The sequence below is a fragment of the Pseudonaja textilis genome, chromosome 3 (assembly GCF_049901715.1).
Source record: "Pseudonaja textilis isolate UNSWEBS1 chromosome 3, rPseTex1.2, whole genome shotgun sequence".
NCBI lineage: Eukaryota > Metazoa > Chordata > Lepidosauria > Squamata > Elapidae > Pseudonaja > Pseudonaja textilis.
Window position 1 is genome coordinate 19,717,508 of NC_141992.1, and position 24,274 is coordinate 19,741,781.

General features: G+C 40.4%; 1 protein-coding gene and 1 long non-coding RNA gene across 2 annotated transcripts in view; one reads left to right on the plus strand and one right to left on the minus strand.

The window, feature by feature from the left end:
- Window positions 1-3,016: 3,016 nt before the first annotated feature.
- Window positions 3,017-8,966, minus strand: LOC148126017 (uncharacterized). Its single transcript, XR_015742685.1, has 3 exons — window positions 8,764-8,966; window positions 6,102-6,351; window positions 3,017-3,793 (listed from the first exon to the last, which is right to left on the minus strand). It is a non-coding gene; the product is annotated as an uncharacterized LOC148126017 (long non-coding RNA).
- A 133-nt stretch (window positions 8,967-9,099) lies between these two features.
- Window positions 9,100-24,274, plus strand: part of SALL4 (spalt like transcription factor 4) — a 31,667-nt gene continuing 16,492 nt past the window's right edge. The window contains exon 1 of the mRNA XM_087928989.1: window positions 9,100-9,272. Coding sequence (XP_087785115.1) covers window positions 9,200-9,272 — 73 coding nt within the window. The 5' untranslated portion in view covers window positions 9,100-9,199. The remainder of the gene's footprint in view (window positions 9,273-24,274) is intronic.

Sequence of the window (24,274 nt, forward strand, 5' to 3'; positions counted from 1 at the left end):
ACAATTGTTAAGCAAATCACTGAAGTTGTTAAATTGGTAACACGGTTGTTAAATGAATCTGGCTTCCCCATTGACTCTGCTTGTCAGGTCGCAAAAGGGGATCACATGACCCTCGGGACACCACAAGGGTCATATGTACATGCCAATTGCCAAGCGGCTGAATTTTGATCACGTGCCTGTGGTGATTCTGCAATGGTTGGGAGTGTGGAAAAACAGTCGTAAGTGACTTCTTCAGTGCTGTTGTAACTTTGAATTCCCTCCGTGGAATTGCAGGGCTGCAGGTTAAACTTGGAAGCTTGAAGACACATCCCTAGAAAACCACTTTTGTATTGCTGCTGAAATAATGGTATGAATGTGTTTATGAAGCCATCAGGACTTAAGGTAGAAAACGTGGCCATTTTCCCCCCTGGGGCTCTATATCTGAAGACTGGAAGAACGGACGACTGAATAACCACACTCTAGACCCGTGCTGGCGAACCTCTGGCACTTGTCACAGAAGTGTCACGCTGAGCTACTTCTGCCGGCACGTGAGAGCTCGCCCGGAAGAGCCTTACTGCGCAAGCGCGCATGCTGCCACTGCCCAACAGCTAATTGTCGGATATCTGGCGCACATGCATTGGGGCCGTGGGAGACAAGCACGCATGCGCAGAAATGTGTGATCTCCACGGGGGGTCGCATGCGCATGTGCAGAGGCGTGCGGCACACGGAGGGGTCACACGTGTATGCACAGGTGGATGGCACGTGGGGGTCATTGCGCGTGCATGCACAGACACACAGTGCATGGGGGTGTGATCGCATGCACATGTGCAGAAGCACATGGTGTGCGGTGGGGGAATTGCACACTCAGGCGCAGGTGTGTGGTATGCAGTGGAGGGATCGCGTGCGCATGCACAGATGCACAGCACACTGTGGGGGGATCATGTGTGCAAGTGCAGGGGGTGTGGGGTGGCAGCACGCATTGCATTTTGGGTGCTAGCACGTGAGCACGAGCGCATGTGTAATTATTGGCACAGAAGCCAAAAAAGGTTTGCCACCACTGCTCTAGACCAAAATACTACAGGAAGTCCTCGGCTTACAACAGGTCATTTAGTGACTGTTCAAAGTTACAATGGCACTGAAAAACATTGACTTAATGACCCTTTTTCAGTTACCACCTTTACAGCATCCCCATGCTCATGTGATCAAAATTCAGATGCTTGGCAACTGGTTCATACTTATGACTTTTACTGGTCCCAGGATCATGTGATCACCTTTTGTGACCTTCTAATAAGCAAAGTCAATGGGGAAGCCAGATTCACTTAGCAGCTGCTTTATTAACTTCATAACTGCAGTGATTTTACTTAACAATTGTGGCAAGGAAGATTGTAAAATGGGGCAAAACTTAACAAGTGGCTCATTTATGAGCCACCGTAGTGCAGTGGTTAGTACGTAGTATTGCAGGCTACTTCTGCTAACTGCCGACTGACTGCAATTGGCAGATCGAATCTCACCAGGCTCAAGGTTGATTCAGCCTTCCATTCTTCAGGGGTGGGTAAAATGAGGACCCAAATTGTTGGGGGCAAGAGGCTAACTGTGTAAACCACTTAGAGAGGGCTGTAAAGCACTGTGAAGCAGTCCAAGTGCTATTGCTAGCAAAATTGCAATTGCTATTGATCAACATAAATATTGGGCTCAATTGCCGTCATAAGTGGAGGACATACCTGTACTCAAAGTATGCCAAGACTTAGGGCAAAGGTAGACAACTTATAATCAGGGCCATTGGGGTAGGACCGTTGTCAAAATCTGCAAGATCTCAAGTGTGGCACCATGATGCAGGCTGCAATCCTTGTATGTGACATCAACACATCTACTGAAGGGGTATGGCTTGTATCACAACAACCCACCATCTTTTAGAAATTAATACAGATCTGCATGTGCCACTGTCTGTACCATACCAGATGTTGCTGAATTGCACCTTAATCTTGTTCCTGGAATTGTAGTTCAGCATCCTTTGACATGCTATAGCCATGTTGGCAAACCTATGGCACGCATGTCACAGGTGACACGCAGATCCATTTGTGCCAGCATGCGAGCCACAGGCAAACTTACCTCACTGCGCATGCGCGCCCCTCGCAGCTGATTTTCGGCCTGTTTGAGGCCTTTTTCAGCCCCAGAGGTTCGAGGAAAGCCTCTGTAGCCCCAAAAATAGGCCCGTTTCATCACTTCCTGTATTTCCAGAAATACCGGAAGTGATGAAACTGGCCTATTTTGGGGGCTGAAGAAGCTTTCATCAAGCCTCTGGGAGGCTGAAAATCAGCTGGGAGGCGTGGTGCAGGTAAGGGGGTAGCAGTGGGGGATTGCATGTGCATGCACAGGGGGCATACGCATTGCCTCTGGGTGCTGGCACGCAAGCGCCTGCACAATTTTGGGCACAGGAGCCCAAAAAGGTTAGCCACCACTGTGCTATAGGCTACCTACCCCTATGTGTCAATCTAAAAACAGCATTTAATAATAATTCCTGAAGTTCAGATGTATGGGTATGAAACGGGTTCATCCTATTTGCTTATTTTAAAATTAAATAATTGTTTATTTATCAATTAAAAATAGACATCTATGGAGATTTTCAGTCATCCAGGTCATGGTTTTCCCAAAGATGCTTTTTCAAGAGGCAACTGGACTGTCTGGTTTTTTTCCTTGAAGACCTTTCACTTCTCATCCAAGAAACTTCTTGAGCTCCAGTTGCCTCTTGAAAAAGCACCTTTGGGACAATTAAAAATAGAATTTAAAAAACACTTGACTTCAACTAACTTGACATATAAAATGCCACATTAAAAAAAACAAATATGTTCTGGGAGAGGAGAAGCATGCAAAATAGAAAAATATCGTACAAGGCAAAATCTTACAGGGGTTCACCAATCAAAGTTGGAGAGAACAAGCTTTCAAAACATCATCAGGATGGGGGGCCTTAGAACTCAATCACTCTTTTAATTGCATAATCCCTATCATGTTAACTGTATTAAATAGAATAGAATAAAATAGAATAGAATACCTTTATTGTCATTGCATTCCACAAATACAATGAAATTTGAAAGCTACTCCAGCAGTGTCCCAAACACCACATCACAATCACACTACAGAGGATTTAAAAATTAAAATAATTATAATAATAATAATAGAACTAAATCACAAATGTACTGTTTGATTCAGGATGATTCAGGACAATGACTGCCTTGGAAAAGAAACTGTTTCTCAATCTATTAGTCCTCATTTTAAGACACCTATCACGCCTTCCTGATGGTAACAGATTGAAATATGAATGTCCAGGATGAGAACAGTCTGTGGAGATTTTTAGTGTTCTAGAGAGGAGTCTGGTCTTTGCAATCTCTTCCAGAGAAGAAAGAGAGCAACCGATGATTCTTTGTGCTGTGTTTATAACTCTCTGGAGCATCTTCTTATCCACTGCAAAGCATCCAGCATACTACACCATTACACAGTATGCCAAAATGCTCTCAATGGTAGAACGGTAAAAAGTAACCAGCAACTTCTCACTCAGATATGGTTACTTTAGCTGAGCATAACCAGGCAGCAATTTACAAATCTTGCTTTATTGATTTATCTTGATGTGTGCATTCAATGGACAGTGGTTTTATTCAAAATCCTTTGCTTAAAATAAACTATGATTTAGCTTCAATGGTCTTTTAGACATCAAATTTCCAAATAAATAAATGATGGCATGATCACATAAGGTTCATCCGATCCAATGGGATGATGGCTTTCCTGCCCCTAAAATTCTTCAAGAGTTGGGATAAGCTCCCTGAAAAACAATAAGCTTTAACAATCTGTGTGATTTTGGAATATTCATATACAGTATATGGAGTCCCACAAATGTCACTGGAGAGGTATGCATGTTGTTGCTTTGCGCACAACCATTTGTCTGAAGTAATACAGTGTTTCCTGTTTGAGCAGTGGGTTGGACTAGATCTCCAAGGTCTTTTCCAACTCTTGTTATTCTGTAATTTCAGAATCCTATTTATTTGTTTAAGGACAAGTCAACACTTTCATTTCTAATAAGGACACATGACACATTCCTGGAGGTGTTTTAATTACTGTGCTTTTTCCTGCAAAATAGATCCCCCCCCTTAATAACACAAGTCAGATTTCTCAAACCCATTATTAGGAGTTTCAACTGTGAGATTATTAACAAATGTTTGGTGGTTAGAAGCCTAGTCAACAATAGAACAGCTCAGTTTTAACACACAATTATTAGCAACTGATGTAGCTAGCTCATTCAGTTCAGAGTGGTGGGCATAACATCTTACAAAAATGAATTCCATTAATTGATTTCTTGCTTACAATGTGTCTTTTCTGTTTTCCCCTTAAAATGGCCTGCTATTTGTTTGACAGGGGTTTTTTTTAGAGGGTGTAAATGTTTCTCTAAAATCATACTAAGTTCCATGAAAATTCTACCTAGCAATAATCCTAGAATTGAATTACTCGAATGTGCAGGTAGAAACATGATTCTAATAAATAAAGAACTAAACCAGTTTTTTTTTTTAAAAAAAAAAACTAATTTGCAGCCTCCTACTCAATGTAAATGTTATACAACCTGTTTAAGCATCTGCTTGAAGATAGAAAGACTAAACCCATCTTCTCAAAATAACTGGCTGCATTCTCTGTTGGTTCTCACCAAAAAGAGTGAGAATCATAATCATAATCTTACTTTGAACTATAGCTTTCTATAAATTTAACCCATTATTAGATCTAGGTTTCCCTCAGATAAGGAGCCAAGAAGAAGTCTTTGCCTTATTCTATGCAGTAGCCCTTCATATTTTGAAGGATATTATCTGCCCCTATACAGGCTTGATTTTCCTAAACTCCCTGTGATCACTTTCTTTCAGGGACTCCAAAACATGGTTAAGAACCTCATCCTATATACAGTATTTTAAATTCTCCTATTGGGGCACCATCCAGGCTTCGGAATTACCAAAAACTTTCTTCAGATATGCTCCTCTTACAAACTCCCCTCAGAGGACGGAAATGTTTGACATTACTTCTTTTATTTACTACTTGTATTACAAATTTCTGTCTAAATTTGTAAGCCTCCTTACCACAAAGTATTACCTGAAGTTGCAAACTTAATTTGGCTTACTCAAAATAAAGTGATATAGCTGTTTTCTATGTTCATTATGAAGTAAACCTATTAACTATGTGAACATGTTTCTATATAAATATTTCTAAAATATTTCAACTGAATGTAAATTTTGACTGCATTTCTAAGGAAAATAAACTTTCTGGGAGGTATGGAAAATAATTCTTTACACTGACACAACTATAGAGGTAGTCATAGATTTATGATTGTAATTGAGCCCAAAATTATGATAATAAATCATGCTAGTCATTAAGTGGGACCTCACATGAGCAATCCAATTTTATGTCTTTTTTTGCCATAGTTATTAAGTAAATACCGTGGTCATAAAGCAAATTGTTAAGCAAATCCATTTTAGCCAATGCATATTTTTTGCTGGAAAATGGAAGTTAATGCCGGTTTCTGGTTAAAAAACCCAACAAATTGCAAATGGATGCAAACATGAATGTAATCAAATAACCATGGGAGGGGTGGACATCAGAACTTCAAATAAAGGCCATAAATATCTTTGGAGGGGTCTGTTGTAACATCAAAAGGCCACTAAATGACAAGTCATTAAGTGAGGACTACCTGTATTACTCATTATCAAACTAGTAGTCTTGTAATTTATGTTGTGTTTTTGCCCATTCTAAGGAGTTCAGCCATTTTATGGGCAATGTCTTGCACACAACCACAAAATTAGTTATTGGCACTGATTAAACCCATACCTAAAGTTTTTTTTAAAAAATTATTAACCACTGGACAAAATTTGCCCTACCTTCTAGCTGAAGCCCCACTTTTTCTGTCACTGTTTTCTGGATGAACTCTCCTTAGACCCATAAAATGGAGGGAGCTAGTTAAGCTATTGACTCTAATTCTTTGCTCAATGCAGACCCAAATTAAAGCATCCTCAACAAATGAATCTCCAGTCCCAGCCAGACAGATTCATATTTCTGTTCGTGCTGCAGTAAGAAATTCAACAAGGCTTTCTTTTTACCTGATTGGAAAATGGAAATTTTCAGGCATAGAATTGGTTGGGAGAAGTCATTTCATCCACTGAGTCCAATTTTCATTGCAGGGCAGACAGTTGCCTGGTTTCTCTTGAGCTCATTGACTGAGAAGATTCATTATCTCCCTTGGAGATTGATTCCTTTGTTGAGTTGTGCTTATGATTGACTGGCTTTTTCTAACATTCGACCAGAATCTGTCTTACTGTAACTTAAAACCAACACTCCATCTTCTACACTCTGGAATGATAGACATCAAATGTTAACCTTCTATGTTATATCCTTTTAGGGTCTTTACAGTGTTCGCTCCCTCCAGTCATCCTTTTCTCAAGATTTAACATACTCAGTCCCTTGTATAAATCTTTTGTTTTCTTTGTACACGGTTCAATTATTCTGAGCTTTTCTTAGTATGTTAGGCAGAATCTGCACCATACTTGAGATACAGAAATACTTGAATTTGTAAGTCATTGACAATTAATTTCAATGTTTCAAACAGCATTGAAATTACAAATAAGTTACATAAATGAAACAGTGAATAAATGAACTCTGCATTAACAGTTATTCACTCTTTTCTAATCTACCATAATTATCTTGAATTTTACTTATATTATGTATTAGACTATCAGTTCTCTCAGCTGTGTTTTATTTGCAACTTTTTAAACAAAATCTTTTAGCCCTTAATCAACTAGGAGAAAAATCTTGCTAGAGTGGGAATTTTAAAACATGAGAATTACTCTCCTTACTCTAGAAGAGGAGTATGATTAAAAGTGATTAAAAGTGTTATGTGGATTTGCTAGATGGTCTTATATAGGTTATCAAAACCAGCTTTAGTTCTCCTATGTCTGCCACTTTTCAGAATGATTAGGTTCTCACATTGCAGCAAACCAGTTTTTTTTTAAATTGTCACCCACTGAATATAAGAACCAGTTAAGATAGTAGTTGAGGCATCAGGCTAGAAACCAGGAGATGCTGCCTAAGTCTTGCCTTAGGCACAAAACCAGATGGGTGACTTCAACCAGTCCCTCTCTCAGCCCTACCAAGCAAGCAATGTCAAATCACCTCCAAAATCTTGTCCAAAAATTACAAGGACTCATCCAGGCAGTTCTCAGAAGTTAGGTCTGACTTGAAAGTGCACACACACTGAATACACACCACAGGATCTTAAGCCAGACTCAAACCACTTTAAGGCTTAGTGGAAAGTATGAATTAGGTTAGAGAAGGACAGTAGCAACTAATGAGCCAAAACCAGGGCATGGATTAAATCTTTGTCTAACCAAAACATTGTGCAGCTTGTTTGCTTGGGCTTAGATGTGTGAACTACTTAAACATAAATTAATGTTGTCCATTGTGACCACTCTGACTGCAAAATAACTTGTCATTCAAGATGAGTGTATCTGTGCTTCCTATTTTATCCTTCATTGAAGCAAACTGAACCAGAAACTTGTCAAATATCTATTTGATATTTAGTGTGTTGTGTGAGCCCAGCTAGGAGGCTGGTTTAGGATTTCATGTCTGAGTTTATACCCCACACTTAAGCCAATGAGTTATAAATTTAACATACCCACACCCAGTTAAGTTTGGTTGTTAACTGTTTATGGTTTTTGTGATTTTCGGTGTTGGATGTCCTATTTGATTCCAGAAAGCAATTCAAGAATTAACTTTGGTGAACTCAATTCAGGCTGTCACACAAACTAAGAATAGTGGGTTAACTCAATAAAGCACAGTTCAGTTAACTTTGGGTGAGCCCATTGTGGAAATTCAGCCCATTTAAAGGCTGTATATTCTGTGTCATGAGGGAGAATTGTATTTGCAACCTTTTACAAGGTAATCCATTCACAGTTTGGAAATCTTAAGAAGCTTGTCCTTTATCCCCCATGGACCATCTTATCTTGAACATTTGCTTGAAACCGGATTGTCAGATTCATGCAGGCTTCAGCTCCTCTATACATCCCTTTTTTCCCCCTTTTATTCCTCAAAGTGGAAATCCCACCCACCCTTTCAAGGCAAATAAGCTAAAGAACCTGCAAACCTAGAACCAACCCCATCTGGGCTGCGCACATCTGGACGAGCACTAGGTGGCAGCCAAGCCAGATTTCACCGTCTCTCTTCTGCCATCTCGTGGCCCTCCGGATTTTTGCCAGTCCAAATGTAAGTTTTCCCCATACACGTTTTGGAAACAATTTGGAATTTGGAAGCAATTCAAGGAAGACATTTTGACTGAATAATAATAATAATAATAATAATAATAATAATAATAATAATAATAATAATAATAATAATAATAATAATAATAATATTACTACACATTCGCTTAATGGCCGATCGCGATTTGACCATTTCCCCATTTCTCTCGAACTGGACGGCTCTGATTGCCAAATAAATCTTTGAAGCCAGCCTTTTCTCCCCCCCCCCTTTTTTTAAGAGTAAAGGATAAAGTTTGCACGAAAGCTTCCTCCGGAGGAGGACGACGGGGCAGTGGTTTTCTTCAGTGTAACGGGGGCGGGGGCGGATGCTTTTCAGGATCCTGTCCACGCGCGCACGGACAAGCCCTAACTTGGAGGCAGAAAACAATGCGAGGGGAAGATAAGGGAGGCAGGGGCGGCTTGTCCAGCCTGCTTAAAAAAACCAGTTCTGCCCCGGCTCTTTATTTACTTTCAAAGATGGACTCGAGAGCTGCTGCTCGGCTCTTTCCCCTCTCTCTTCCCTTCAGGGAAATACCACCCAATCGGGCCGGCGGGCCTCTTGCGCGAAACCCCTCGCCTGCGCGGCGTCCGCGGCGGCGTCCGGCGTCCACCCTTCAATCATCCGGACGAGCCGGGCGGACAGGAGCGGGCGAGGGAGACTACAGTGCCCAGCGTCCCCTTCTGCTCCCTGATCAATGGACCTTATTTGAATAATCTGTGAGCTCTTGGACTCAGGCCAATCAGCTGTCAGGGACCCATGATAAATCGCAATGCATTATTGATAATCATAATTACTCTGACATGCGCATTCCGCTCTTCGGGAGTAATTTCCCAACTCCAGGAATTTGTTGTGAAGAAGAAGAAAATAATTGCTACTATTTTGCTCCCGATGCGTGTTGTGCACCATGTCGAGGCGCAAGCAAGCGAAGCCCCAGCACATCCATTCGGACGAGCGGCAGTTCCCGGATGTAGCAAATGGTAAGGGGGGGCGCGTAAAAAAACGCGAAGGAGCGCCGGTCAATTATCAACTTTAATTGATGGGGAAAAGAAATCAGGCAAGGGGATCGGGTGGGGGCTGGGGTTTTTTTTTTTTTTTGCTTGCTTTTGTGCGCGTGTGAGTGGCTCCTTCTCCCACCTACCCCATGGCGCATCGGGGTTTCTTGACCGGGATCCTGAGCCAACTCTCGATATCTGGACCACTTCTGTTTCATCCTGATTTCCCACGACTGCGGGGGCAGATCGGAAAGTGTGTATATAGATATATCTTTATTCATCATGTGGGCCACCCCATATTTTCCCCCTGTTCCTTCATCAATCCGTGATTGAATCTAAGTTCGGATAATTTTTTTTAATTTAAGGGGGGAATTGAACTCTGAACTCAAGACTATTTTTTTTTTCCCCTTTCTGGGGAAAAAGAAAAATCCAGATTTTTTCCTAGTGGGTGATTCTTTCCTCCCTGCCCCCCCAAAGCTCCTCTCCGGTTGGGAAAAAAGTTTTTCTACCTCCTAAATGTAGGTTGTCCTTAGCATCTCCCACTCACCCCCAGGATTGATTTGGAGCCATCGTAGCCGAAAGCCGCGGCCAGAAGGTAACTCCCTAAATATTTCTGGAAAGGGGGGCGGGCGCCGAGAGGAACACCGCGAAATACCTTTTGTGATACCCCCCCCCCCTCCGTTTGTGCCTCTATTGGGATGAACTGCCGCTTCTGCCATTTAGTAACTAAAAACTCGCCGAGAGAGAGATTACAATCGCTCGGGACCTTTTGTAGCCTGACCTCCAGCCATCTTTGATTTCCGACTTCCTAAAATAACTCCCGTGAGCTAATATGGTGGGGGGAGAGAGAGAGAGGGAGGGAGGGCAAGAGAGCTTTTAAAATCTTCCCGAAGTAGCTCCATGGAACCACCACCTTCTCTCTCTCCTCTCTCTCTCTCTCTCGGATCTCCTATAAATGATAGCATGGCTTGATCATTTCACAGATTTAATTGATTTTGATATGGGGAGGGGGGAGCCGGCGCTGGAAGAGAAGCGCTTTGGTGTTAAAAGCGGAGAACTGGACGAAGCGTAAAAGGGAAGGGGAGTACAATTTCGGAATGGTGCGCTGAACGAGGACTTTGAAATCTCCCAAGGTTTTTGGAAAACGGGATTTCAAATCTGTGATCCATCCTTTTCTTTTTTTTCCCCCGGGGGCTGGGGGAGGGGTCGCATGGCAGATGAAGAGATTCCCCCAGGAAGGGGAAAGACACCATAGGAATAATCAGTTTAGTGCTGAGCCTTGTAGTTTCGGACGTGCGTGGATGGGTGGGAACCTGATACTTTAAAATATTGGAAACTATGCCTAATCGATATGTCTCCCTATCTTTTTTTAACAAAAACTCTTTTCCCGCTCCAGAGGCAGAAAATGCAAACTTTGGGTGAAATCTTTGGGTCCACTTTTAATGTTAAGCAAGCGAGGAGTGGGTGGAGAAGATCTTCCTGAAGCCCAGATCCACCATCCCAATTGATAGGCATGCATATTTGGGGGGAAAGGGTGGCTGAGAGCTGCAGAAGGTTTGAGTCTCTTGCCCCCCCTCCTCCCCCTTTCTTTTGAGTCCAAAATGTGCAATTGTTGAGCCCGGTTAATGGTGATTTAAGAAAACGAGCGAGCCAGAAGGCTATAAATCCCATGTTTAATGCATGACTGTTTTTCCTTTGTGCATCTGGTTAGGATGGAGCTGGCGCGGGAGGGGGGCACTTTGGAGGTGATGTTTCCACATGTAAATCTCACTGCCGGCAGCTGGAAACCCACCCCGGAGACTGTCTTGAAACAAAAGGGTTAATAATTTCTTTGGAGTTGAGTGATGGAGGGGGGAGAGCGAGGGTAATCAGAAGATTAGGTAGATGTTCCTGCTTAAAAGCGTGTTTGTGCTCCCGCTGCAGGGCACCCGAGCTTCCAAGTAATACTTTTTGAATCAATTTTATCTCATAACACACACACACAATAATTTGCAGCCAAGGCTTCAGCGTTGTGGGGTTGTCACTTTAGCGTTGAGGAACCCTTTAACATGGGAAGCAATGGGATTGGGGGGGAGGGAGAGAAAAGGCGACGTCTTGATAAATCTTTGAGTATGTTGTCAATCTAGGGAAAAGCATCCACGCTTTTAAAATCGCGCTGAAATGTTTGTTTATCGTAGGGATCCGGGATGTTTCGCTTGCTCTGCTGCGCCACCTCGAGGATGCGGCTGGCATCGCATGGCCCATCAGATTAAAAATGGGGATTTAGTTTCCCTGCCTTGGGGTTTTTAATGCTTAGGGTCTGAAGGATCGGATGAAATGGACAGCGACACCCAGACGCCTATCTTCCCAGAATGCTGTTCTGATTTTCACTGAATGGGATTTTTCTGAACAGGGTGTAAACCAATGATGCTACAGTCACATTAAAAACAATATTGCATTTGATGCCCTTCGAAGAATTTGGGCCAATTCCTAGGTAACAAAATTGCAGAAGATCCAGTTCTGCTTATCCAACTTATTAAATCAGGTCACTGAGCAAGGTGCTTGATCTCTCAAGTTACTTTAAACTCTCTTGCTGAATTTGCATGCAACAAAGCCAAAACATGCTTTACTTGCCTTTTTATATAAACTCAGCTAGTGTGGCTTCATTTATTCAAGAAAATAAGCAAATTAAAGTTTAACACACTGTCTGAAACCCCACTGTGGTTCTCAGTTCATTCCAATTCTGAAATGAATGTGTTCAAAAAGAAAAATCCAGATATTTTGGACATGAGCTTTAACTAATATGGCCAGTAGTCCGAGATTATGGAAAACCTCCTGCAAAAAAATAAATAAAAAAATAGCTAATACTCCTATAAGTAATCAAGCATCTTGTGTTCTTAAAAGATTGCAGCACTTAAGGTGGCAGGGTTACAGTATCAGAAAATTCTTTGGCTGGGTTCCCACAGCATGTTGCTAAGCCTTAATGTGGTTAGTTTGCATGTTACTTTGCAAACTGAAACTCCTCACTATTCTGGCTAATAAATGGTTGAGCGTTCTGTGTGCTGTATGAATGCAGCCTTTGCTTCGCCTTCAGTCTGTAACCTCGGGATAAGCCTGAGAGATAGATGTAGCCAAATACCATAAGGAATTGAACTTGGGTGTTTCATATCAGCCTCAGGGGCTGGATAAGAGAGTCAGTCTGGTGCAATGTTTAAGGTGCTGGCTAGACACCAAGAGACCATGCATTCTAGTTCTGCCTTAGGGATGAAAGCAGTCTGGGTCACTTTGGAGTGATCATTCTCTCTTGGTCCATCCTACCTCTCAGAGTTGTTGTTGTAGGAAAAATAGGAGGGAGGACCACTAGGGTATGGACGCTGCCTTGAGTTAACAAAAATAAATGCAGGATAAAATTTTAACAATAGAATGGAAATTGTGTTGCATTAATGTACTGTCAATCTCTTGCCCTCTATTTTTGTAGTGGGGGGATGTATTTACATGGTAAGGAGAATCTTTTTAAAGGTGGGAAATTGACAGGATATCTGTTAACAATTTGTGCGTGGAACGAGTCTAACAATTGAGCTCTATACAGTTTAGGCATTTGAAGGTATGATGATAATTTTCAAAAAAATTAATTTAAGAATTCCCAAAGATTTGTTGGGTCCATTTTCCTACATCTTGGTTGGGGTTTATAATGAAATCAAGTTCTTTTATCTTTTGCCTTGAAATCCAGATACTACAGAAATTTTCAAAAGAGAATTAAGTGGATTTTAGAGTGGGAAGGATGATTAATTTTGATTGGTCAAAATAATAACAGGTGATCGTCTTAAAAGCAACCATTTCATACTGACAATTAGCACTTCCCACTGTCCAAAGGATTTAATTGCTCTTTGCAGCTGCTAATTGTCCTTGAGGCAAGTTTCTTTTTCTTAATATGTCAGGTATATCTGATAAGATTCTTCCATATGAATAACTGCAGGGTCTTCAGGAATTTCTAACTATTACATTTGAAAGGTTAAAACAAATATGAAACGGGCGTGTGGAGAGCTCTTCCTGATTGCATCGGTTGCTTTCTGACATACACTGGTGTGAAAAAGATCTCCAAAAATTCCACCCGAAACCTGCACAAACACGGTCATTTTATTTCAGAAAGAAAGAAAAAGATTAAGCAGTACAAACCGTCCTTAGGACAAGAAAGCTTCTTTTAGCCAGCAGTAATTTTAATGCTTACAAGAGAAGGTAAAGGGGGGGGGAGGTGCCTTTGTGATGATTTTCTTTCTGTCCCCCACCTTTTTAAAAAAAAATGTAAGTGAAACACTATATTGGCTGCAGTGATTGGGCCTTTTCTCCGAAGCCTCACGCAGTTTATGATGCTTTTTTGACAAGCTGCTGCTCTAACCTTTGCCTCCTCCTGCCTTCTGTGGGTGGTAAGTTGATGTCAAGCTTACAATTAGGACTTTCCCGCAATTGACCTTGGCAGCAGGATTTGGGGCTGTTTTGGTTAAAACACTGCCCTAGTGTTAAGTGTGGTCTGGAGTTGCCTTGTTTATAATTGGAGGGATTGGTGGTACGTAGAAGCTTACATAGCTTACTAGTCGGTGCAGAGGAAGAAATGATTCTTGGATAAGGTAGAACAACTTGTTCCCCTCTTCTCTTCCTTCCTTTCTTTCTGTCTCTTCCCTGGTGATGCGGTGCAAAATTGAATGAGGTACTCTCTATTATTACTTAAATACATGGGTTTCTGGCTCGTCATGTCTACATTTGAAGTCTATATTTCCCCCAGCTCTGATCTTTAAATTCAAACCCAGTCCAGATCACTAGTTAAGAATTCTTTGATAGATCTTGCAGTATTTTACATAGATAGTGTTATGTTTTATCAATGCTTTTTTGATATGTTTATCATAATGCTTTTTAATGCTTATCGAATGCTCCTGGCAGGAATGCAGAATTAGCCAATAAGGATGAAGTCATTACTCTTTCATGCATAGATAACCCATCAGTTCTGATCCTGTTTTTCTGAAATGCCATCAGGTCAAATTTTATTTTAAATCTCTTTTGTTTCCTGTATCTATTTGCTTGTTTGCCTTTCTTAGAAGGCCATTTGTTGTGATATAAACATGGGGATTCTTTAATTTAATCCATCCAAATGTCTGAGAATTTGAACAGTTCCCTCTCTCTTTAAAATCATGTTTAGCGACGTTGGTAGACTTTCTTTTTGCTAAAGCTTAATTTTCTTAAGAAAATTTGTTACTTGGGTAGGGGTGCTAGTATTACATTCCTTCAAATGGTTAATGTTGTGTGCTATTCCAAGGCAGCATATTGAAGTCTGTTTCAAGTGGGTGAATTCCTTTTACTTCTGTGTGGCTTATTTGCAACTACAGTAAACACATTTAGCCTTCTCCAATCTCTTAACAAATGTGTTGAGTGTTTTGCATTTTTCCTAATTTGGTGCAAGACTTTTAAATCCGTGAGAGTTTTATCATCTGCTTGACATGTGGTGTGATATTCACAAACTGCTGTGACAGTTTGATTTGTGTTTTAACTTTTAAATGATTGAAAGCAAAATCAAAAACCTCATGCATTTTAATTTTTGTTACAGTGGCACACAAAAGCTTCTTAGTGACCCACATGTGTAACTAATTAATATTGATTTAACTCTTAGGCTATCTAATGGTGTTATCTGCATGCTTGGAATATTGGAAATGTTTAACCAAATAAAGCAATACCCTCCAACCCCCACCCACCCCCAGTCAAATATCTACCCAAGAAACAATTTGGAAATAGTTGTTCTTGGTATTAGCTCTGTGCTTAATGTGACTACTCTTTTGCAGAACAAGTAAAAATCTTGTTTTGTGAGAGACGCTGACTTTTAACATGATCTGTTCATAATATCCCCAATGCTATAATTTTAATAGGAGCAAAACCATCCATATTCTGCCAACAACAAAAAAAGATCTCAAAGTGCTTTGTCTTGACTGAATTATGCCCTATTTGGGAATGACAATCTCTGCTTTGGTGGACAACTTTTGAAAACAAATTTTTAAAAACCAATCCTCATAATGGAAGTGGGATGAATATAATAATTCTCTGAAGCATGAGAATTCTTTTGGAACAAATTGGATCCTATCAGCAGTTGTAAGCACTTGAGTAAATTAAATCAGATTATGAAAGGGCACCAGGGAAAACTTCATGGACTTGTGTTAAATACTGATGCCCAATATCGCATGATCTCATCTACACTTTAAGATCTGCTTCCTGTTTGTTCTCTGCTGAGTTTGGTGCATTTGCGTTATTCAATAAATTTACAAGAGCTTTAAGACATAAAATGCCTATGCATTTTTTGAAGAGGCACAGAACCTGATATTCACACACTGGATCTGGGGTTATAATACCTTAAACAAACCTTTCCCGATGTGATTTTTCTACATGCATTGGTATTCTAACTCCCATCATCCCCAGACAATATGCTCAGTTTAAATTTGAATTTTAGCCTACACCTGGACCCGATCCGTATTCTACAGTTTTTTCTCACATTTAAGAGAATGGAAGGAGGATATGCTATTCTTATCAAAGTAATACATAGATTTACATTGTGACAAATAATAAAACAGCTCTTCCCAACTCAATGTTCCCCAGGTATGTTGGACATCGAGTTCTTTAATTCTCAACCAACATGGGATTATGGAATTTGAAATTCATTGTTACCTGCAAAGGAACCAGATTATATTTGTCCAAAAGGCTAGGTAGCGGTCCATTTGTTTCATTTATTTATGAGTGGAGATCGTAAGTTCTAGTCCCAGAGCCAGCTGAATCATTTTGGGCCAGCCCACCCACTTCACAGGGTTGTTGTTGTGGGGAAAATAGGAGGAGGAAGGTGTGTTGCAGTGGTGGTATTCTACCAGTTCGGCCTCATTCTGGCATACTGGTAGCGTCGAAGATTAGCTGCCAGAGAACCAGTTCGCTCTAAGTCTCTCCGACGCTCTATAGTTGGGCCCACCCGCCCTCCCCTGCTCCTAGGTCCTTTATAACTTCTCAGCTGTTTGGCATGGCAAAGCGGATTGCTGTACTAAATAGCTGAGAGGCATAGTAACTTAGTTTTTACTGTTTTAACGCTTGCGCAAAGCATGCGTTTGGCACACAAGTCTTGCGATGCCACCCCTGCAGGCCGCCCACCAAGCCATGCCCACAGAACCAGTGGTGGGAACTTCTGAATCTCACCACTGGTGTGTTGGATATGTTTGCCACTTTGAGTTGTTTATAAAAAGTAAGGCGGGATGTAAATAAAATAAATAAAAATGATAATACAGTTTGGGCAAAAGAAGAGGGGAAAATAGGTATGCTAAATTCTATTAAACTTCATTTTTAATGGCGATTGCTTCTCACATGCACTCCAGTGACTAAAAGAAAAAAAAGCATGATTAGCTAGCATGACATTGTGCTAAGCTATCGGCCATGACTAGATTCGCACTGCATTCTAAGGCAAAGAAAAGTAGGCTATGGCTGCCTTAGCCCAATGCATGAACTTGTCTGGGTATTTCAACCATGAATCAGAATTATTGCCTTCAAAACCCAGCTTGAAGTTTCTGAGGACGCCTAGCTGACCATGGTGAGAAAAGAAGATGCTGGGATAAAAAGGCTTTTGTTGTGATTCAGAAGTTTTGTTTCTTTTTGGATCGTGAAAGACACTCTGAATGCATGGGGTGGTTTTGATTGCTTCTGTTCAGGTCTGAGTCGTGGAAGTGAAATGTGCCTGAATTGGTACTAGGATCACAAAGGATTTGAGAAAAGTTTCATGTTGCCGTCCAATCCCAAAGGTGTTTTTTCAAAAGGCAACTGGACTCCGTTTTTCCTTGAAGATGCTCTCTTCTCACCTAAGAAGCTTCTTCAGAGGGAAAAAAAAAAAACACCTTTGGAGCAACCATGACTTGGATGACTAAGAATCTCCATAGTCTTTGCCGTCCAATCTCCTCATACGGGCTTTCTCCAAAGCAGGAAGCAGTCTACTTCACAACTACAGGTAGCTCTTGACTTACGACCACAACTGAGCTCAACATAAGAGAGACATTTGTCGAGTGAGTTTTGTCCCATTTTGCAACCTTTCTTGCCACGGTTGTTAAGTGAATCCTTGCAGTTGATAAGCCGGTAACCCTTAAAACTTGATCATTGAGTGAATCTGGCTTCCCCATTGACTTTGCTTGTCACAAAAGGGGATCACATGACTTTGGGACACCGCAACTGTCATAAATATGAACCAGTTTCCCAAGCGTCCAAATTTTGATCACATGGTCATAGGGATGCTGCAAATGTCATAACTTTGAAAAACATTTTTTCAGTGCCATTGTAACTTTAAATGGTCTCTAAATGAATTGTTGCAAAATATTTACAGACCCCACACATCCCGGACATAAACTGTTTCAACTCCTTCCCTCAAAACGATGCTATAGAACACTGCACACTAGAACGACTAGACACAAGAACAGTTTTTTTCCTGAAAGCCATCACTCTGCCAAACAAATAATTCCCTCAACACTGTTCAACTATTTAAAAAGTGTGCACTATTACTGTTAATCTTCTCATCACTCCTTATCATCCATCCCCTCCCACTTGTGACTGTAGGACTGTAACTTTGTCGCTTATATCCTTACAATTTATATTGACTGTTTCCTAGTATGATTTGATTCTTGATTGTACCTTATGACTATCATTAAATGTTGTACGTTATGATTCTTGATTCTTAACGAATGTTTCTTTTCTTTATGTATACTGAGAGTATTTACACCAGGACAAATTCCTTGTGTGTCCAATCACACTTGGCCAATAAAAGTATTCTATTCTATTCTATTCTATTCTATTCTATTCTATTCTATTCTATTCTATTCTATTCAAGTTAAGGACTACCTGTACTGTTAAGATTTAAAACCAGGTCTGTATGATCTGTGGTTTATCAAGCTCAGCCCCACTTTCCCTCCCTGTGAACTATTCCTCTATATACCCATCTCCTGCTGCAAAATAGAAAGTGTCTCATCTCTTCTGCAGGGCTGCAAGTTAATGGGTGTAGGAACAATGTGAAACAATTTGGTGAGTCACTGTTGTGCTGCTCTAATTTTACATTTGCTAGCTCATTTGTTTCCTTATTGCCTGAATTTTAGTCTTATCTGGTTGAATCATGGTTGACAGATAGCGATTACTCAATAACATAATCTAATATTAGGTACACTGGATGGAAAATTATAAAATGGTGGTTGAAGAGCTGAAGATCTATTCCTCTTGTTCCCTTCTCAAAGCTGCTGGGTCTTTCTCTCAGATAATCACACTAAAAGTCTGTCTGACTTTTTCTTTGCTGATTCTCTTTGCCCAAAATTCATACTTTACTACCCTGGTATTAGGAGGCTCCTTGAGTGCTTCTTTGGCAATCATTCTTTGTATCATTCTTTGTATGGAGCAGATAACAGGTGACTCCTATGTTAAAAAAGTACTGAGCATCTTGCTTGCCTAGACCTTAAGATCACTTACTAGATCTTGGTTCTTCATAGTTGGGGGATTGGTAATTGATTTCTTTTGTTAAGTTTGACCTTAGTCAGCATGAATCGTCTGGAGTTAATACAAACTGAAAGTGTTCTTCTACGCTGTACCTAAAACTCAATGCCATCAGCCTTCTGCATTATTTATTTTATTTCAGGTTTTTCACATTTCTGAACCATCCATCTCCCTCACAAATATATTATACATTGTGTTTGGTCTTTGAGCTTTTGCATCACAACTAACCCTGTGCAGGTGTTAGAAAGTTCAAACTAGGTTAAAAATTGGGCAGACAAAATGCCCTACTCCTTTCTTTCATTTTTCACCAAGTAATCACCATGCATGCCTACTGGAATGCTGTATATATGTTTGCTTGAATGCAAGACTAACTGTTTGCATGGTTTGGGAGCCTGCTCAACATTTTGGATCATGTAGAGAACTGCATGCATGTTCAAACCAACATGAAAAGACATTCCTTTCAGACCCCTACTTACTGTTAGAAGTTGTGAAATGGAGAGGAAAGGGCTTTGTTTATTTATTATTTACTATTTTATTTAACTTCTATGCCACCCATCTCACTGAACTCTATTCTTTGTATTCATGTCTTTCAACGAAAGAGGGCTAATCTCTCCAGTATTTCTGAATTTTGTCAGCATCTGCTTACCCAATAGTCCAAGAAAATAAGCTATGCTTCTCATATCAGAGCTGGAAATTCATATTGGGGCGGGGAGGTTAGTTCTTTCAAGCTTTTAATGAAAATGGCTAATTCCTGGCTGTCGTGCAAAGCTCTCATGCCAGCATTTATTTTCTTTCATCACTGAGGGCTGCTGATGCATCCATTCCAATTGCTAGTTTCTGACCATAGTTCCATCTCTTCATGAAGGAACATATGAGTGTCATAAGAATGTATGATATAAATATGAGAGAAATTAAAACTTGAATTGCACTGTTCCAGCCATTGACCTAGTTTGACTTTTACTAGCAACTAATCTGGTTGAACATTATGAATCTTCAGAAGAAACTTTAGACTAAGGGAGGTTAGATATACATGATGCAAATTGATGGCATCTACATAACGTCCATAGGTTAAATGTAGGATATTACTTCCAAACGGATCCCTTTGGAAGTTGAGTCATGGCCACTGGACTTTTCTTTCTCATTGCAACATCTCACTGCTTATCCATGTATGATAGCTTTTCACATCTTTCTATTTTGAAGAATACCTAACATTTTGCTAGAATAGATAGATGTGCTGCTGTGGTACATGGATTTGTGGTACATTTGTTTCTCAAGTCAATCATTTAATTTAAAAGCGAAGGGAGTTTGGCTCTTCTTCAAAAAGATCACAACTCACTGGGAAAGAGTTGATGAGCTGAGGATCTGTCTGTCATACAGCTTTAAAGAGTCAAGTTGGTGGCCATGACAGCACAATCAAATGAAATATCTGTTGAATAGGAAACAAAGCTTGGGGCTGTCCTGTTGCCTTTTTTGGCAACCTCCCTACGACTACCTCTGATGGCATTTGGTAGTAGGTTATAGTTGAGTCTTATTTCTAGACCCAGCCCATTGTATATTCAACAAATCATAGTTAAAATAAACCTGGAAGGGAAAAATAATTGACTTTTCCGTGTTGAGATCTCTAACATTTGCCCAAGCAATATAATCAACATCCAGAAGCTTAAAAGACATATCAGAGCTTATATCTTGTGGTTAACTAAATTTCAAGTTTTAACCATCGCCAAGTCTGGCAATTATGGTCATAAACCATGACAGTTGTATACAGAATTTATGACCTTTTATCAGAGCAGTCATTAAATAAATGCCACGGTCGTTAAGCAAACACTGTAGTTGCTAGGTGAACCCATTGTGTCCCAGGGGACAATTTTTGCCAGCACAAAACATTTTGCCAGCATTGTACATTTCCAGCAGAAACTAAATCATGGTCATGTGACCATAGGACTTTGCAAATGGTTGTAAATGTTTGCCAATTGCTGTGTGCCCAAAAGCAGTCACTTGATTAGAGGGGAAATGATACCAGAACTTCAAAACCATGTTAGAAGTAGTTCTTGTGGAGGGGGGATATCTGTCATAATTTCATATTCCTCTTTTTTGGTGAAAACTCAGAAAAAGCTTTCCTGAGGTTCTTCTTTAATTTTATTCCCATCAAAACTAACTTATGAGTGAATTGGGCTCAGAGACTGGTCCCAGGGTCTACCATAAATTCATTAGTCAGTTGCCGCATTGGAATGGGGAAAACTCTCTAAAATTACAGTTCACTAATTTGCTAGTAATTAAGGAGACTATTGAAGGAGAATAGTTGCCTCCTTCAATCCTCCAAGCTGGTTAAATTTCTATGGATTATTAGGGGGAAAGGCAAAGTTACAGTTATGTAATTGCTAGCAGGTGATTGAAATGTATGAATTGGGATGATTTCTAAAAATACCTTATCTTATTCTAGATTTTAAAAAGGATGGCTCAGTGGCTAAGATGCTGAGCTTGTTGATCAGAAAGGTTGCAGTTCAGCAGTTCGAATCCTTAGCGCCGCGTAACGTTACTTGTCCCAGCTTATGCCAACCTAGCAGTTCGAAAGCATGTAAAAATGCAAGTAGAAAAATAGGGACCACTTTGGTGGGAAGGTAACAGCATTCTGTGCGCCTTTTGGCATTTAGTCATGCTGGCCACATGACCATGGAGACGTCTTCAGACAGCTCTGCTTTTTGGCTTTGTAACGGAGATGAACACTGCCACTGCCCCCTAGGTCCGGAAACGACTATCATATATGTGCGAGGTGAACCTTTACCTTTATTCTAGATTAAATCCACCTTCTAGTTTAACCACCTCATTTTGTTCAGGCTAAAACCTCTTTGTTTTCATTAAATTGTGTTGCCTGGGAAATGTGCTTATTCTTTCAGGTTTGTTGATTTGCTAGTGATTACACATTCATTTTGCAAGCATCTATCTCCTTGTGCCAAAAAATACTGTCTGCCTTCTAGATGATGCATGAAATATTATCAAACATCAGGCTGATGATTGTTTAGATACTTTGTGTGCTGCACATCTTCAGGTTAATGAGGGGGCTGTTAAATCTCCACATCTGCATTCTGGAACTGAAAGCAAATTACTCTCAGTTTTGATTTAATTTTGAAAAACAGGACTGTCAAAACAGAACTGGAAAAATATAGTACAGGTAGTCCTCGACTTACAACAGATCATTTAGTGACCATTCAAAGTTACAACAGCACTGACAAAAGGGACTTATGATTGTTTTTCACACTTACAACCGTTGCAACATCCCCATGGTCACATGATCAAATCTGAATCCTTAGCAACTGGTTCATATTTATGACCGTTGCTGTATCTCAAGGTCATGTGACTTTTGCAACCTTCCAACAAGTAAAGTCAATGGGGAAGCCAGATTCACTTAACAACCACAATGATTTACTTAACAACTGTGGCAAGAAAAGTCGTAAAGTGGGGCACAGCTCACTTAACAAAATTTCTCACTTAGCAACAGAAATTTGGGGATCGATTATGGTCATAAGTCAAGGACTACCTGTAGTTAGTAGAGCTGTTCATCTTTAACAGATATGAGGAGAAATGCTTTTTCATTGTTTCTTCTTCAGCTTCTCCTTCCTTAGAACTGTTCCAGATATAGAAGGTACTCCCAGAACAGATTTCATACAATAAGGAAAGACCAGAAGCGTTAATAGTTTAGCATAAAGTAAGACCAAGACAATTGGACCTGTGTTTGGTTTTTTTTGCTTTCTTTGACAAAGACATTTATTATTCCACTCATTGCAACTAGCTGGGTGAAAATGGGTTGGCAAAATGTTTCTTTTCTATCTGAATTTTAAAGGAGGCACCCTTTTGGTTAGGATTCTTCTGTCCAAGTTTCACAGATAAAACCAACTGTTGATAGTCAGTCACTCTGGTTGGCAGTTTGGCATCGGTGTACCTGCAACTGTGGTAATTGACAGCCATGAGTTCATGGCCCATCTGTCATTTCAAGTTTTTTCTCGGTAAAATAAAAGTGACCTTGGGATACTATAAAGCCCAGCATCACACCTTCCACTCAAGAGTTTAGCCGAGCCCAATAAATCCTGTAGACTAGGGGTGTCAAACTTGCCCAAACCTCCGGATTAGCAAAGGGGAAAAAAGTTGCGATATGTCACATGACAATGCGACAATGCGAGTTTGAAACCCCGGCTGTAGACATACATTGAAAATTAAAACAGTGGGTGGCTGCAGTTCTGGATTTTGTTGTCATATATACCCACGAAGTGGTTAAGCTGCTGCGGTGAAACTTACACTGGAGGAAGCTAGAGAATATCTCATGACTTGGCCTTCTAAGAAATAGATAGTTTGTCACTGGCTATGTGACTCCATTTTGCCATCCGCACTATTGAAAGAGAAATTCTCTGTAGCTATTTGGAGGGGGGCAACGATGGCGCACTCTCAAAAACTGAAATACGAGTATTGGCCCCCAAAGCTTTGCATGCCTCTGGTCTTCTCCTTCCCTGGAGGTGCAAAAACCTATGACATTGCTAAGTTAAAGATGACTCCATCTGCATTTTTTTCTTTCTTTCCCACCCCCCACCCGCCCATCTCATCTTTTGCTCTCCCCGTTCTCTCCCCGCTGGCATTTCCAGTCAGCCCTGGGTCCAGGAGAAGGAGGGAGCTGGACTGGAAGTTAAACCCACAAGAAATGGACTCTGCAGTGAACACCGTAAGGCTTATTTAGGCAGCAATCTGCTACTTGAGTCTTAGCATTAAATTTTGAACTCTAGTTAAGAAAGAAATTTAAGAGACTTTGCAAATCACACTAAAAACTGGGGTCATATTCCTCTGGAGTTTTTAGGTGGGTGAGTTCAAAGAAATGTTTCAAAACCACTTTTTCCACTGCTGAGTGTGATAAGCCATTTTTGTGTGTCTTGGCATTAAAACATGCAAACAGCTTTCTTTTGGGGTAGGGGGAAGATTCTGTCTGAACTCGGCAGTTTCTTCTGCATCTTCCATAAAACTTTTATTGGTATAAATGATTCAGTGTGTGTCTGCTCAACTGTGGGTGGAGGAACACTGTAGCTATCTGTACGTTTGTAATTGTTAATAGTGAAGCTGACATTTACTCTTATAATAAGTGAATTATTAAAAAAAAAAATTAGGCCGCCTTGCTTTTCTCTGTAAAATTGCCGTTTACTTTTATAAAGTTTTTGTTTAAAACCTGATGAGTGATCTTCAAAGCAATCATAATTAGTAGATTAACTACTAGCTACGAATATCTCAAAATACTGCTTTTCAAAGACTGTTCCTTCGTATAGTTCACGTTCGGAAGTTTTGCTGAGGCAGTATTTCCTGCAGTCACGGGCCACGGGCCACCTATTCAGAAAATAGGTGAATTACCCGATTAAGCACTTTATTCCCTCTGTTTTAACAGCACACTTTTTTTTTAGCGATCGAGACAATGATTGTGGTTATTTTCATGTGCTTCTTTC